Below are 14907 nucleotides of genomic sequence, written 5' to 3'. Positions count from 1 at the left end.
TCCACGGTCTGGGATCCTAACCAGTCCGTGACTGCAAATCCAGCTTTTCTTTTTTCTTTTCTTTTCTTTCCTTTTTTTGAGACGGAGTTTCGCTCTTGTTGCCCTGGCTGGAGTGCAATGGCAAGATCTCGGGTCACCGCAACCTCCGCCCCGTCCAGGAGAAGGGGCACTGAGGAGGGACCCAGTTCTCCCGCGGCTCTGCCGGATTCAGGCTGCAGCGCTTCCAGCGCTCCCCAAGGTGGGTGCGGGTTTCTACTGTGGCAGCAGGGCCGGCCCCCATCGGCTGGGTTTTCAAATAGAAGAGAAAACCGACCCAGAGGCCGCGCCCTACTGACCTGCGCGGGGGTGCGGGGGGAGTCACGACGACCTCCCCCACCTCCCCCAGCCTCTAGGCTATTACATCCGTCCCCAGCCTTCGGGCTCAGAATAGGAGGCAGGGAAAGGTGTGAGGGGCACTGAGGTCGGGGGAGGAGCGAGAAGACCCGAAAGCCAGGCGTGTTGAGGGCAAGGTGGGCAACAGAACCTTCTTGGTCATTCGAGGCAGCCCTCGCTAATGACCATTAGGGTCCCAACACTCGAATCCCCACCTAAGTCCTATTCAGATAGTGACTGGGAGTGGGAAGGGAGTTTGAGATCCTAAGTCCCACCCTCTGGGCTGGGAGCCTGAGGCCAGAGAGGGGAAGTGATTTCCTCAAGGTCACTCAGCAAAACAGCGCCCAGCCCGGGCCAAAGCTCAGGTGTCTCCCAACCCCCTCCCCCCGGCCATCACCCCCAGAACTCGGTCCCCCGGCTGAGGTCTGCGCGACTGGATTTAGGGGCAGAATGAGTGCGTCGGGCACCCCAAAACCCTAGATCAAGATACAAGGGGAGTCGACGGTCCGGAAACCTCGCTGCGGGTGCCCTAAGCGCGAGGCCGCCCGGGCAGGGCCGCCCAGGGACCGGGGCGCTGGGTGCGGGGCACGGGGCTCCACCTCCCGCGGGCTGGGGCGCGCAGCGCGCGGCCCCTTTAAGAAAGTTCGCCGGGCGAGTTCATCAAAGTTTAAAAACTTGCCGTGGAGAAGGGAGCGGGGGAAGAGGAGAGAGGGAGAGCGCTGACCCAGGCGAGAGAGAGGGGAAAGGCCCGGCCGGAGGCCGGCGCCCCGCGGCCGGGGCCGGGGCGAGCCCACGGTGGGCGGTGGGGATTGGCTGCGCGTTCCCCCGGAGACCGCGCGGCGGGCGGGGGAGGGGGCTGGCCGGGCCCCAGCTGAGGCCGGTTCCGGCCCCCGCCCCCCGCCGCCGCCCGGCGCCCGCCCCCTCCCCCGGCGCCCGCCCCCCGCCGCCGCCGCCGCCGCCGCCGCCGCCGCCGCGGGCGCACTCGCCGGTCGCAGTGAAAAGGCGGAGGCGGCGGCCGCTCCGGCTCCCACTGCCTCCCCCGCCGCACCCCCTCCCCACCTTCCGCACCCGCCAAACTTGATGTGACCCTGGCCCGACGCGGAGGCTGCCCCTCTCACTGCCCCGTGGGTCCCCCGCCACCCGCTCCTCACCCGCGAGCGCACCGCTCCCCGCGCCCCTTCCCACTTCCCGCGGGGCCGGCGCCGCGCTCGCCCTCGCGTTCCTTCCCGCCGCCCCCTCCCCCGCACCATGAGCAACCTGAAGCCGGACGGCGAGCACGGCGGCAGCACCGGCACCGGCTCCGGCGCGGGCTCCGGCGGCGCCCTGGAGGAGGAGGTGGGTCTGTGGCCCCGGGACTTGCCGGGTGAAGCGCACGCCAGGCGGGCGCGGGAGAGGGCGAGCGGGGCCTGCCGCGCCTCGCGGGGCCGGGGTGGCCATCGCTCCCGGCGCCTTCCCGCCGCTGCCCTCTCGCCCGGGTAGGAGCGGCCCGTGTCCGCGGGCGGGAGCGTGCGGCCTGGACTGCCCCGCCGGACAGGCATTGTCTCCCCGCCCTCTCGGGCTCGAGGCGGGCCGCGCGCGCCGGCCGCCGTCCGGGCGTCCCGCGGTGGGCGAGATGCGCCGCGTCCGTTCCACGCCTGCCGCCCGCGCGCCCCTTGCTCCCCACCCCGTAGCCGCTCGCCGCCCTCCTCCGAGGCGCACCTCCTGCCTGGCCAGGACCGCGCCTCGGCGGCACGGAGCGGAGCGGGATTAGCACGGCCCGAGGGCGGCACCCTCACTCCACTGCCTTTTCCGCCCTGACCCCCTCCCCGTGACCTTGGAGGCCTGGGCCGGCCGGCCGGCCGGCTCCTCGGTTCATGCGAGCTGTTGTCATGGGGGTGGGCGGGCTTTCTTCACAGCCCCAGAACCTGGGCTTTGGCAGAGGTGAGCCCACAATTTAATTAGTTTGGAAGATGACTAAAGACACTCAGTTCGTCCTTCTCCTCTTTCTGGGTTTGTCCTGGCAACCAAGCCAGGACCCCAAAGCTGGCCTGGGTGGGATCCTGCCAGGAGGGGCGAAATCATCTCGTCCACCGGCCATGTGCGAAAGGGAGGGAGTGTAAGGCGGCTCCGTGGAACCACCAGCAGCTGGGTGGTTAATGGATGGTAGGGAGGATGTGTGTGCGGGGTGGGGTGCTGGATAAAAGCCTCAAAGATATCAGTGAATAGGGACGAGGAGCTAGGCTGGCGGAGACAAGAACTGGAGTAGAAGGGGACAGGCTTCGCAGGGCCTCTGGCCTCTGCTGCGTCATTCTAGGGGTGAGAGACCCTTCCTGCCCCTGCCCTGGCATGTTCTCGCCCAGGAAACCAAGGGCTGGTTATCCACCTTGGGCGCCCTTCCCCTTGGCCTGGGGGAGAAACCGCAGAGCCCCTGGTGTGGACTGGTGTTGCCTCCTCCCCTTGTGCTGGGGGTTGGTGCAGAATGGCGCCGGTGGCCCTCGGCTGGGCTGGGCTCAGCGCCGCCAGCTCCCACTCGGCTATTCAGAGACCTTCAGCCAGCCCCAGTCGATGACAATCTAGGTTTGGATCTCCACTTTTTGGCGGAAGGGGAAGGGAAGAATATACAACTGTGACATCTGTCCACTAATGACTTGAGTGTGGTGGATTTGTTTGGGCTCCAGAGGCCTTGCCCTCCTTGTACCTTGATGCCAAAAGGCCCTTGGCTTTGGGGATCTTGCCCCCATCCTGACTCTACCTGGCTGTTAGAATCTCCCTTGACAGTTGGGGAGGGTGACAGGGTTGCTAGCCTACTTGGAGTCTCTGCTTGGCCCCCTGCTGTGGGCTGAAACTGGGGGAGAGCATGTCTCCTATAAAGCTGGATGGGGACCCAGAACCCCACTTCTGCTAAAGGGTCTACTTCAGTGGGGACTTCACACTGCCCAAGAGGCTGGTACTGGGCAAACTCTCAGACCCACTGCTGTTGGGTGAGAAGGGTGACCCATGTGGCCATTCTAAGTCTTGAAAAAAGCATTTGAGGTTTTAGCCACTCCTTTCTAAGTACCTTGTCTGGGAAAGAGGGCAGGATTCTCAAAAAGTGGAATCCCTACTATTCCTCCTTGGGAGTTGAGATGGCCTGCGGCCCTATGGTGGTTCCAAATCAGCGCACTTGGAAAAGGGCATGGTGGGCTCGCGTTTAGCAGAGGTCCAGAACGAAGGGTTCTGAGGGTCTCCTGGAGCCCAGTGTCTGTCTGGTCTGGTAAGGGAAAGGGTTATTCCCCAAGCCCTGGCCTAGTCTTCTGAATAGTGGGCCATGAGCCCCTGTGCTGGTGGCTCCATCTTGGATTGGTGCTGTAGGCTGGAACTGGAATCCTCCCTGTAGTTTAGATGCTTCCTAAGCAGTCAGTTCTGCAGCCCCTAAGAGCAACCATCTGGAGAATCAGCGTTAGCAGTGGTTTACTCCCATGGCTGACACAGGTGGCTTCTTCCCAGTCAACTCTTGGAGACTAGCGAGAGCAAGCCCAGAAAACCAAGGAATGCTGCTGCACACCATAAGACCTCAATTCCTAAAGGCGCTGGGTCACTGGCGAAGGGAGTGTATTTTTCATGGTTCTGGGAGTTATCAGTGAGGTTGCTTGTCCTGAACTGCTTTGGATAGCCTTGACTCTGCCTGCTTGACTACCTTACCTATAGGCTTTATCCATGTCATACGCATTAAGTTTTCTTTCTGGACCCAGGGGTTAAGGATACAAATGAAAATTCTCAGCCTAGGAGGTCGGAAGGACTTGCCAGGAAGTGGTGGTAGGTGAAATGCAATGATAGATAAAATAAAGGCATATCAGCACATGGTACCATGGTGCTCCTGAGAGATTAGAGGTCAGCCTTCCCTGAGATGTGGGTGAGTAGGAGGAGCAAGGTTAGACCTGTGGGGGTGGAAAAGGCATTCCAAGAGGAGGGAGTCGCATATATAAGTGAGGAGGTAGATTTGTGTAACCACATGGCTTGTTTGGGTAACTACCTGGAGTTTGCTATATTGCAGCAATATCAGGCAGTGCAGCCATAATGAGAGTTTGGAATTAGGGCAGTAATGACTGTGGTATTACGGGAAAATTGGCATTTTTCTGTCACTTGGGAAGATGTGTTCAAAGCTTTGATACCCTTTGAAAGCTAAGGAGGGCAGTAGGGAATTAAGGGGAGGAGCTGAATGTCCCTCCCAATCTAGAGGTTCTGCTGTCCTGCAGGTAAGTCTTGACTGGAGCTGGGGACAACATGAGGTAATACAGTACATGAACCTGCCCGGAGCAGGCTGTATCAGTGCTGCCAAACTTCAGACCTAAACGTCCTGTCTTAGTGATTCTCAAGGGATAACTGGGTAATTACCATGTCTCTGAAGAGGGGTAAATGTGATTTCTATTTTGAAAGTGGAGACCTTGCTTTCATAATACAGTTGCTGTTGGCCTTCCATTTCTATGGGTTCCCTATCCATGAATCCAGTTGTAGATAAAAAATACAATAATAAAAAATAATACAAATAAATATAACAACTATTTACATAGCATTCACATTGTATTAGGTATTGTGAATAATCTAGAGATGAGTTAAAGTATCCAGAAAATGTGCGTAGGTTATTTTTTTATTTGTTTGAAGGGGAGTTTCACTCTTGTCACCCAGGCTGGAGTGCAGTGGCACGATCTCAGCTCACTGCAACCTCTGCCTCCCAGGTTCAAGCAATTCTCCTGCCTCAGCCTCCTGAGTAGCTGGGATTACAGGCGCCTGCCACCATACCTGGCTAATTTTTGTTTTTTAGTAGAGACAGGATTTCACCATGTTGGCCAGGCTGGTCTTGAACTCCTGTCCTCAGGTGACGTGCCCACCTCAGTCTCCCAAAGTGCTGGGATTACAGGCCTGAGCCATGGCACCCAGCCTTGTTTTGTTTTTGAGACAGTCTCTGTTGCCCAGATTGGGGTGCAGTGGCACAATCTCGGCTCACTGCAACCTCCTCCCAGGTTCAAGTGATTCTCCTGCCTCAGCCTCCAGGATTGCAGGTGCACGCCACCATGCCTGGCTAATTTTTGTATTTTTAGTAGAGACGGGGTTTCACCATGTTGGCCAGGCTGGTCTTGAACTCCTGACCTCAAGTGGTCCACCCAGCTCGGCCTCCCAAAGTGCTGAGATTGCAGACGTGAGCCACCGCGCCCAGCCTGTGCATAGGTTATATACAAATTTTATATAAGAGACTTGAACATCTGGAGATGTTGATATCCAAGGGGGAACCCTGGAACCAATCCGCCTCAGATATCGAGGGACAACTAACGGTACGAGGTGATACTAAGTTATAGTAATTTTTAAAAACCACTTTTTTGAGGTATGATTGGCATATATAAAGCTGTATATTTAGTGTATACAACTTGAAGAGTTTGGAGATTGTTAAAGTAATTTTTAACTGGGGGGCACCCCTGGAAGGGGGAGAGTGGTATTTATACTATTGGGTTGAGGGAGGTTATAAGTTTCTTAAGAGTTAAAAAAGTTTTTGCCAGCTTAATGGTAAGCTATAGAAAGGCAGGGGTTAATGGCAGCTAAGGGGGCTACAGTTTGACCTGAGGGGCTTTGCCCTTCCCTGCCCTCCCACCTCATCCCAGTGTGGCTGGGACAGGGCTGCTGCTTGCAGGCCTGGTATCCTAGAGCCCATCATGTGTCCTCAGAGGGGTGTCAGGAAGCAGCCAGAGCCCTGGGACCACTGGGTGGCTTGAGGTCAGCCCTCCCTGAGATGTGGGTGAACAGGTGCTTAGACTTGTGTGGATGGAACGGGGAGGGGGGTGTGGGAGGTGGGGGATAAGGCACTCTAGATGAGTGCGAGGTAATTCCTGGATCCAGTGTGCTATTTGGGCACCTCCCTTTTCTTTAACATCAATAGCATTTGAAAGCATCTGGGACATCTTGGTCTGCAGGCTTTTTTTGAATATGAGGGAAGGGAGGCTTCTCTGTTTCTGGGTACTCACCTAGAAGCCCTGCCAGGCATATAGCAGTAGGAGGTCAGGTTCTCCTCCTGACTGGGAGTTATTGTGGATGTGTCCCCTCTGCCTAAGTAATCTAAGGGAGAGGCTGTGCTAATAATAATGAACCTGTATGTTGTATTTATGCCAGGCATTGTTATATGTACTGCACCATTTTAACTCTTAATCTTTGTAAGAGCATTATGAAGTACTTACATTATTATCACCATTTCATAAATGAGGAAAGTGAGGCACAGAGAGGTTAAATAACTTTCATGTAGCTATTAAGTGGGGAGGTTGGGATTTGAACCCAGAGTTTGCTCTTAACCACACAGTATACTGCTATTGTGTTTTATATTAGGGTTTTTAGTGAGACTGGAAGGCAGGGGGAGAAAGGTATCTGCAATTTTCTTTTTTTTTTCTTTTTTTTGAGACGGAGTCTTGCCATGTCACCCAGGCTGGAATGCAGTGGTATGATCTTGGCTCACTGCAACCTCTGCCTCCCAGGTTCAAGCGATTATCCTGCCTCAGCCTCCCAAGTAGCTGGGATTACAGGCGTGCACCACTACGCCCAGCTAATTTTTATATTTCTAGTAGAGACGGGGTTTCACTATGTTGGTCAGGCTGGTCTCGAACTCTTGACCTCCTGATCCTCCTGCCTCGGCCTCCCAAAGTGCTGGGATTATAGGCGTGAGCCACCGCGCCCAGCCGGGTATCTGCAATTAAAGTTTCTAATGGCTGAGTTTTGGGTGATGCCAACCAGAAGCCCAGAGACTGACTCCGGACTAGTTTCCTTTGGGCTGGTGGCATCCCAAGATGGGTGATGGGAGCTGTCAGCCCCTGCCAGGAGGGGCCTTTTATCACAGATATGATTTAGAGTTGCCATTGCACGAAGATAATAAACCAAGCCAGTTTTATTTTATTTTTATTTATTTATTTATTTTTGAGATGGAGTCTCGCTCTGTCGCCCAGGCTGAAGTGCAGTGGCGCGATCTCGGCTCACTGCAAGCTCCACCTCCTGGGTTCACGCCATTCTCCTGCCTCAGCCTCCAGAGTAGCTGGGACTACAGGCGCCCGCTGCCACGCCCGGCGAATTTTTTGTATTTTTTAGTAGAGATGGGGTTTCACCGTGTTAGCCAGGATGGATTTTATTTTTTAAATTCTTTTTTTTTTTTTGAGATGGAGTTTCGCTCTTGTTGCCCAGGCTGGAGTGCAATGGCGCGATCTCGGCTCACCGCAACCTCCACCTCCTGGGTTCAAGCAGTTCTTCTGCCTCAGCCTCCCAAGTAGGGGGATTATAGGCATGTGCTACCACGCCCAGCTAATTCTGTATTTTTAGTAGAGATGGGTTTCTCCATGTTGGGAGGCCTCGGCCTCCCAAAGTGCTGGGATTGCAGATGTGAGCCACTGCACCTGACCTAAATTCTTTTTAAAAAAATCTATATCCTTACACATCTTGCATATTTTTAAAATTCTTTTTTTTTTTTTTTTTTTTTTTTTTTTTTTTTGAGACGAAGTCTTGCTCTGTCGCCCAGGCTGGAGTGCAGTGGCACGATCTCTGCTCACTGCAAGCTCCGCCTCCCGGGTTCACGCCATTCTCCTGCCTCAGCCTCCCAAGTAGCTGGGACTACAGGTGCCTGCCACCATGCCCGGCTAATTTTTTTGTATTTTTAGTAGAGACGGGGTTTCATCGTGTTAGCCAGGATGTTCTCAATCTCCTGACCTGGTGATCCGCCCACCTTGGCCTCCCAAAGTGCTGGGATTACAGACATGAGCCACGGCGCCCAGCCTTAAATTCCTTTTTTTTTTTTTTATAGACGGGGTCTCTGTTGTTGCCCAGGCTGGAGTGCAGTGGCATGATCATAGCTCACAGCAGCCTCGATCTCCTGGGCTCAAATGATCTTCCCACCTCAGCCTCCCTAGTAGGTAGGACTACCAGCACCATGCCCAGCTAATTTTTTTTTTTTTTTTTCCCCGAGACAGAGTCTTGCTTTGTTGCCCAGGCTAGAGTGCAGTGGCGCAATCTTGGCTCACTGCAATCTCTGCCTCTTGGGTTCAAGTGATTCTTCTGCCTCATCCTCCCGAGTAGCTGGGGTTACAGGCACCTGCTACCACACCTGGCTAAGTTTTGTATTTTTAGTAGAGATGAGGTTTCACCATGTTGGCAGGCTGGTCTCGAACTCCTGACCTTAGGTGATCCGTCTGTCTTGGCCTCCTAAAGTGCTGGGTTATAGGTGTGAGTCACTGCACCTGGCCTCGGCTAATTTTTTGTAGAGACAGTGTCTGCTTTGCTGCCCAGGCTGCTCTCGAACTTGTGGCCTCAAACGATTGTCCTGCCTTGCCTCCCAAACTGCTGGGGTTACAGATGTGAGTTGCCACGCCCAAGCAGTTTTATTTTAAATTCTCTACAAATGGCACACTTACTTATTTCCTGTACCTGGGCGTGACTACTTTCACACACTCCTCCACTACCCATTGCTTTGGGCATTTTAACTAAAGAAACGATTCTTGCTCTAAAGAGCCATTTGGCTGATATTCTGGGGGGCATTCTTTTGTGTCTCCTTATCCCTTCCTTTTCCACATATGGGCAGTCTGTTTAGTCTGCCCCAGAGAGAACCAGTTTCTAAATCCCACTCAAGGAGGCCAGCCAGGCATGTTGGCTCATGCCTGTAATCCCCTGCATTTTGGGAGGCCAAGGCAGGAGGATCACTTGAGCCTGGGAGTTCAAGACCAGCCTGGGCAACATGATTAAACCCCGTCCTTACAAAAACAAAAAGGTAGCTGGGTGTGGTGGTGCATGCCTGTAGTCCCAGCTACTCAGGAGGCTGAGGTGGGAGAATGACTTAAACCTGGGAGGCAGGGGTTGCAGTGAGATCATGCCACACTGCACTCCAGCCTGGGTGACAGAGCGAGACCTTGTCTCAAAAGAAAAAAAAATCCCACTCAAGGCTGGGACATGCTGGCCTCCTCCTCCCCATGTCCAGGGTGGGACTGACAAGCACCGTAAGTAGAGGAAGCCATGGCTGGTGGGTGCTGAGCCTTTGCTTGGCTCTCATGCTCTGAACCCTTTTATCCTACGGGGCCTCAGGACAATCCTGCAAGCTGGAGGCAGGGTGAGTCCTGCCTGCCCTGAGTACTGAGCTCCTGGTCCAAGATTACCCAGAACTGAACTACAGTGCTGGGTTCTGGATCTGCTCTGGCATTGGTTATGGGCAGCAGCGACATCTGGTGTCACGTCACTTCCTCTGTCTTCCGCCCATGGCTGCCCCAGAAGGATCCACACGCCTCTGGCAAACCATGAGGCAGTGGGGCAGAACCTGTCCCCTACACTTCAGAAATGATGCTGCCTAGCTGGGCATGTTGGCACACGCCTGTAGTCTCAGCCTGTCAGGAGGCTGAGGTAGGAGGATCGCTTGAGCCCGGGAAGTCGAGGCTGCAGTGAGCCAGTATCCCACCACTGCACTTGAGCCTGGGCGATAGAGTGAGAGCCCCTGTCTCAAAAAAAAAGAGAGAGGAAAAAAAAGTAAAAAACCGAAAAACTCGGTGGCTTATGCCTGTAATTCCAGCACTTTAGGAGACTGAAGTGGGTGGATCACTTGAGCCCAGGAGTTCAAGACCACCCTGGGCAATGTGGTGAAACCCCGTCTCTACTAAAAATACAAAAATTAGCTGGGTGTGGCCGTGAGCACCTGTAATCCCAGCTACTCAGGAGGCCGAGGCAGGAGAATTGCTTAAACTTGGGAGGCGGAGGCCACTTAATGAGACTTGGTCTCAAAAAACAAAAACAGGCCAGGCACAGTGGCTCAGGCCTGTAATCCCAGCACTTTGGGAGGCTGAGGCAGGTGGATCACAAGGTTAGGAGATCGAGACCATCCTGGCTAACACGGTGAAACCCAGTCTCTACTAAAAATACAAAAAAAAAAAATTAGCCAGGTGTGGTGACAGGCACCTGTAGTCCCAGCTACTAGGGAGGTTGAGGCAGAAGAATGGCGTGAACCCGGGAGGCAGAGCTTGCAGTGAGCTGAGATTGCGCCATGCAGTCCAGCCTGGGATACAGAGCGAGACTCCGTCTAAAAAAAAAAAAGCCACCATTAAGTCAGAACTGTGGGCAGCCTATGAGGCTTCATATGCCAGAACCCGTCCACTACCTGTCCAGGCACTGGCATAGCCTCCTTGTATTCTGCTTCTTCCCATATTCCACCCTTTGATGGAGAGAGTACGGTTACTTCTGATACGTGCCAACACTAGACAGGTGACAGGATTGTTGGGCCCTCCCTTCCTGAAGAGTGCACTGGTGGCTGTATCAGCGTTGGAGGCCTCTGGAGTGCAGCAGGGCCTGGGTGTGGTGGGAGGGTTTGCCTAGGTGCATCTGCCTTGGCTGTCAGTCAACTCACGGCCAACTGAGCAGAGGCTCTTGACTGTCACAAGCTATCAAGGCCACCTCCAACCTCCAGGGAGGACGGGCAGAGCCTGACTTGGACCAGGCCATGGCAGAAGTCTGGAGTACTTCGCCCTTCTTTGTGGTTAACCAACCTCCCCCTCCTCAACTATCTTATGCTTTTAGTGCAGGTAGGGGCGGGGAGTTAGGAGAGGATACTGGCATAGGAGCTGAGACCATTTTTTTTTTTTTTTTTTTGAGACAGTCTCGCTCTTTTGCCAGGCTGGAGTGCAGTGGCTCAGTCTTAGCTCACTGCAACCTCCGCCTCCCAGGTTCAAGCAATTCTCCTGCCTCAGCCTCCTGAGTAGCTGGGATTACAGGTGCCTTCCACCATGCCCAGCTAATTTTTTACACTTGTTCTTAGCCAAAAGGCAGAGAAGCGATCTGGCTAATTTTTTGTATTTTTAGTAGAGATAGGGTTTCGCCATGTTGGCCAGGCTGGTCTCGAACTCCTGACCTCGTAATCCGCCCACCTCGGCCTCCCAGAGCGCTGGGATTACAGGTGTGAGCCACCGTGCCTGGCCCATTTTTGAAGAACTATTGATGAAAAGGCTCTGCACCTTCCAGTTTTTGCCCAGACTGGTCCCCCCCCGCCCTTTTTTTTATTCTGACACAGGATCTCGTTTTGTTGCCCAGGCTGGAGTGTAGTGGCATGATTACGGCTCACTGTAGCTTCGAGCTCCTGGGCTCAAGCAGTCCCCCAGCTTCAGCCTCCTGAGTAGCTGAGACCACTGGTGCATGCCACCATGCCTGGCTAATTTTTTTTTTTTTTTTTTTGAGACGGAGTCTTGCTCTGTCGCCAGGCTGGAGTGCAGTGGCGTGATCTCATCTCACTACAGCCTCCACCTCCTGGGTTCAAGGGATTCTCCTGCCTCAGCCTCCCGAGTAGCTGGGACTACAGATGCACACCAACACGCCGGGCTAATTTTTGTTTTTTTGTTTTTTTGTTTTTTTTTTTTGAGACAGAGTCTCGCTCTGTCGCCTAGGCTGGAGTGCAGTGGCGCAATCTCGGCTCACTGCAACTTCCGCCTCATGGGTTCATGTCATTCTTCTGCTTCAGCCTCCTGAGTAGCTGGGACTACAGGGGTCCGCCACCACGCCCAGCTAATTTTTTTGTATTATAATTTTTAGTAGAGACGGGGTTTCACCGTGTTAGCCAGGATGGTCTCGATCTCCTGACCTCGTGATCCTCCTGCCTTGGCCTCCCAAAGTGCTGGGATTACAGGCGCACGCCACCATGCCCAGCTAATTTTTTTGTATTTTTAGTAGAGACGGGGTTTCACCATGTTGGCCAGGCTGGTCCCGAACTCCTGACCTCGTGATCCGCCCGCCTCTGCCTCCCAAAGTGCTGGGATTACAGGCGTGAGCCACCGTGCCTGGCCAGTTCTTGTTCTTTTTTTTTTTTTTTTTTTGAGACGGAGTCTCACTCTGTTGTCACCCAGGCTGGAGTGCAGTGGCGCGGTCTCGGCTCATTGCCAGCTCCACCTCCCGGGTTCACACCATTCTCCTGCCTTGGCCTCCTGAGTAGCTGGGACTACAGACGCCCACCACCATGCCCGGCTAATTTTTTTTTACTTTTTTAGTAGAGACAGGGTTTCACCGTGTTAGCCAGGATGGTCTCGATCTCCTGACTGCGTGATCCGCCCGCCTCAGCCTCTCAAAGTGCTGGGATAACAGGCGTGAGCCACCGTGCCCCGCCTCTTGTTCTTGATGTACAGTCATGGCCATATACATCCGGGCACAGCTTGGGATGGAGGGTCCTACTATGTTTGTGGCAGGGAGCTGCAAATCAGAATGCAGGTTGCAGAAGCAGCTTCTACCTCTGAACAGAAACCCCCTCCTGACAGGAGCATCATGTTAGGAAACATCTCTCCTGTCAGGTTTCATTCGCCTCCGTCAAGTAATGGGCTAGGTGTGGTGGGCTCGGGGCTGTGTGTTCATGCCAGCATAGCATCATGTGGTTTAAGGGTTGGAGGTATTGATTTAGGAGCTGGCAGTGAGGGGTGTAGGGGTCCTCTAGCCCAATGCCTTGAATCTAGTCCCTTCTGTAGGGTATTGTATGGCAGTGGTGGCAACTGCAACCCTTGCCAGGCACACAGGCAGGCAGTAGATCTGTGTTAGCTGGCCACACAGCACCAAGAAGGCTGCAGGAGGTGGGTGGGCCTGGGAGGCTTCCATGCCGGGGTGCCCAGTGAACTTTGCCCCTGAAAGCCAAGTCCTGGCCCCTGGCTCTGTCTGGATCCTGATGGAAGGCACGCTTCAGCCAGCCTGCCCTGACACAGAGTTTGCAAGCACAGCTCATTCTCTGTTTGGTCTAGTTCCCTAAATGAGGTGTAGGTCAAGTGCACACAACAGGCTTTGACCAGGTGTGTTCCCACGACATTAAGGCTTCCCTTCCTGGGGCTGGAAGTGGCTTGGAGAATGAAGTCTGAAGCCTTCTTATACCTGCCCAGCCCTGTCCCTCCTTTCAGATAACTTTTCACCCTGGCTTAGTTCCCCCCAGTCTCTATTCCCCCCACCCCTACACACACACACCATTGGAAGTCTAGGACACATTGCACATTATGAGGAAGAGCCCCAAACTTTTCAGGCAACTTGGACTTAAGCCTCAGCTCTGCCACTGGCCAGCCAGGCACTTGATCCCTGGACTGACTTCTGCATCTGTAAAATGGGGACCCCATACCTGTTCTACCTGTTGCTCAAAGGACTATGAGCTTTGCATGCTGATGGTTTGTGTAAAGGAATGAAACTACAAGGTGCAGCCCAGGATGGGGCCTTATAGCCAGGCCCTGATAACATGGGATTTGGGGCAAGAGGGATAGCAGGGGCAGGCAGAACACCAGATCCCACCTGAACCTGGGACTTGTCCTTACTAGGTGAGGCTGTGGTGACACTGGTAAACTCTGGGGCCAAGTGTCCTCTAGATGGGGGCTTCTTGCAAGGGGATCTGGGCATCGTCCTTGCCTGGGTAGCTGAGCCACCCCAGAGCTCCTTGCAGGAAGCATGGGAAACATGTTGTGGAGTGTGTGGATCTAGGTTCACATCCACTGTCTGGCTGTGTGCTGCTTGCTGTCTTCCCCTGTGTCCTTATTCAGAGCCTTATAAGTCCTGGGTCTGCAGGCCATGTCGCCACATTCCATCCACCTCACGTCAAGTGGCCATACTCAGAGGGCCTTCTTTCCTATGGGAGGCGTAAGAGCAACCTGCTGGTGCCAAGCCTAAGCGCGGGGCCCAGGCAGGACCCAATCCCCCAAAACACTCCCACCCCCACCCCCTACCCACTACAGCGACCAAGACCACACCAAGGGTATGACTGCCCTGACGTTTCTGTTCGGCAGCCCTAACGTTGGCTCTGCAGAGACCCCCCTCAAGTTCCCAGGCCCAGGTTGGTCTAGGGCCCAGAGCTGGCTGGCCCCTGACTTCCATCTTGTCCCCTTCTCTTCTCTGTTCACACCACTTCTTTGCCACCTTGTGTGCAGAAGGAGTCACTGAAGCTCTGAGCAGATGGAGGATGGTGGCTGAGTCTTATCTGAGACTCAGTCGCATTCTACTGCCCTTTAAAACGCCTGGTGTCATAGAGTGTCAGTGTGTGACGGGACCTGAGGCGAGTCTACTCTCCTGTAGCTGAGGCTGACAAGCGAAGGCCACAAAGCCACCTGCTATGGCTGGTGACAGGGCTGGGGCTTCACCCTGGGCTTCCTGACGTTGTTTTGAGGTTCTTTGTCTTTTGTTTGGAATCTCGTCAGTGGGTATCTTCTGAGCTGGACCCTGAGTGCAGTGTCCTGGTTCTCAGTGGGGTCTCTTTCCCTTGGGGAAGCCAGATCAGATCTGGGTGCGATGATGATGGCAGCAAATTCTGAAAACGTGCTCAGTGTCTTTATAACAGGAAAGTCGTAAACTTAGAAATGTAGGCTGCAGCTCGTGTGCTCTGTGGTCTGGGCTGGTAGGGATGGCTGGGCCCTGCTCCAGCCACCCATCCCCAACCTCCCCATAGCTAGTGGGGCACAAGGCCACTCACACTCAGCTGTGGGGAGTTGACAGTCTGTCAGTCAGTCTCGTCGTTGGCCTGTAACCATGTAGGATTCACTGTGGCATCATCCATTGGGACCACCCCCCACCCCCCTGCCACCG

At 54.5% G+C, this 14907-nt stretch overlaps 1 protein-coding gene across 2 annotated transcripts in view; it reads left to right on the top strand.

Annotated features, from left to right (window-relative positions):
* Window positions 1–1337: 1337 nt before the first annotated feature.
* Window positions 1338–14907, top strand: part of RBPMS2 (RNA binding protein, mRNA processing factor 2) — a 35807-nt gene continuing 22237 nt past the window's right edge. Inside the window, exon 1 of one of the 2 annotated variants that reach the window (XM_034938920.3) lies at window positions 1338–1707. In XM_034938920.3, the coding sequence (XP_034794811.2) occupies window positions 1621–1707 (87 nt within the window). In that variant the 5' untranslated portion in view covers window positions 1338–1620. The remainder of the gene's footprint in view (window positions 1708–14907) is intronic. The other variant, XM_034938919.3, reaches the window with a different exon arrangement.

Source organism: Pan paniscus, chromosome 16 (assembly GCF_029289425.2).
Source record: "Pan paniscus chromosome 16, NHGRI_mPanPan1-v2.0_pri, whole genome shotgun sequence".
Lineage (NCBI taxonomy): Eukaryota > Metazoa > Chordata > Mammalia > Primates > Hominidae > Pan > Pan paniscus.
Note: the sequence above shows the minus strand (reverse complement) of the source record. Positions and strands in the feature narration are given on the sequence as shown.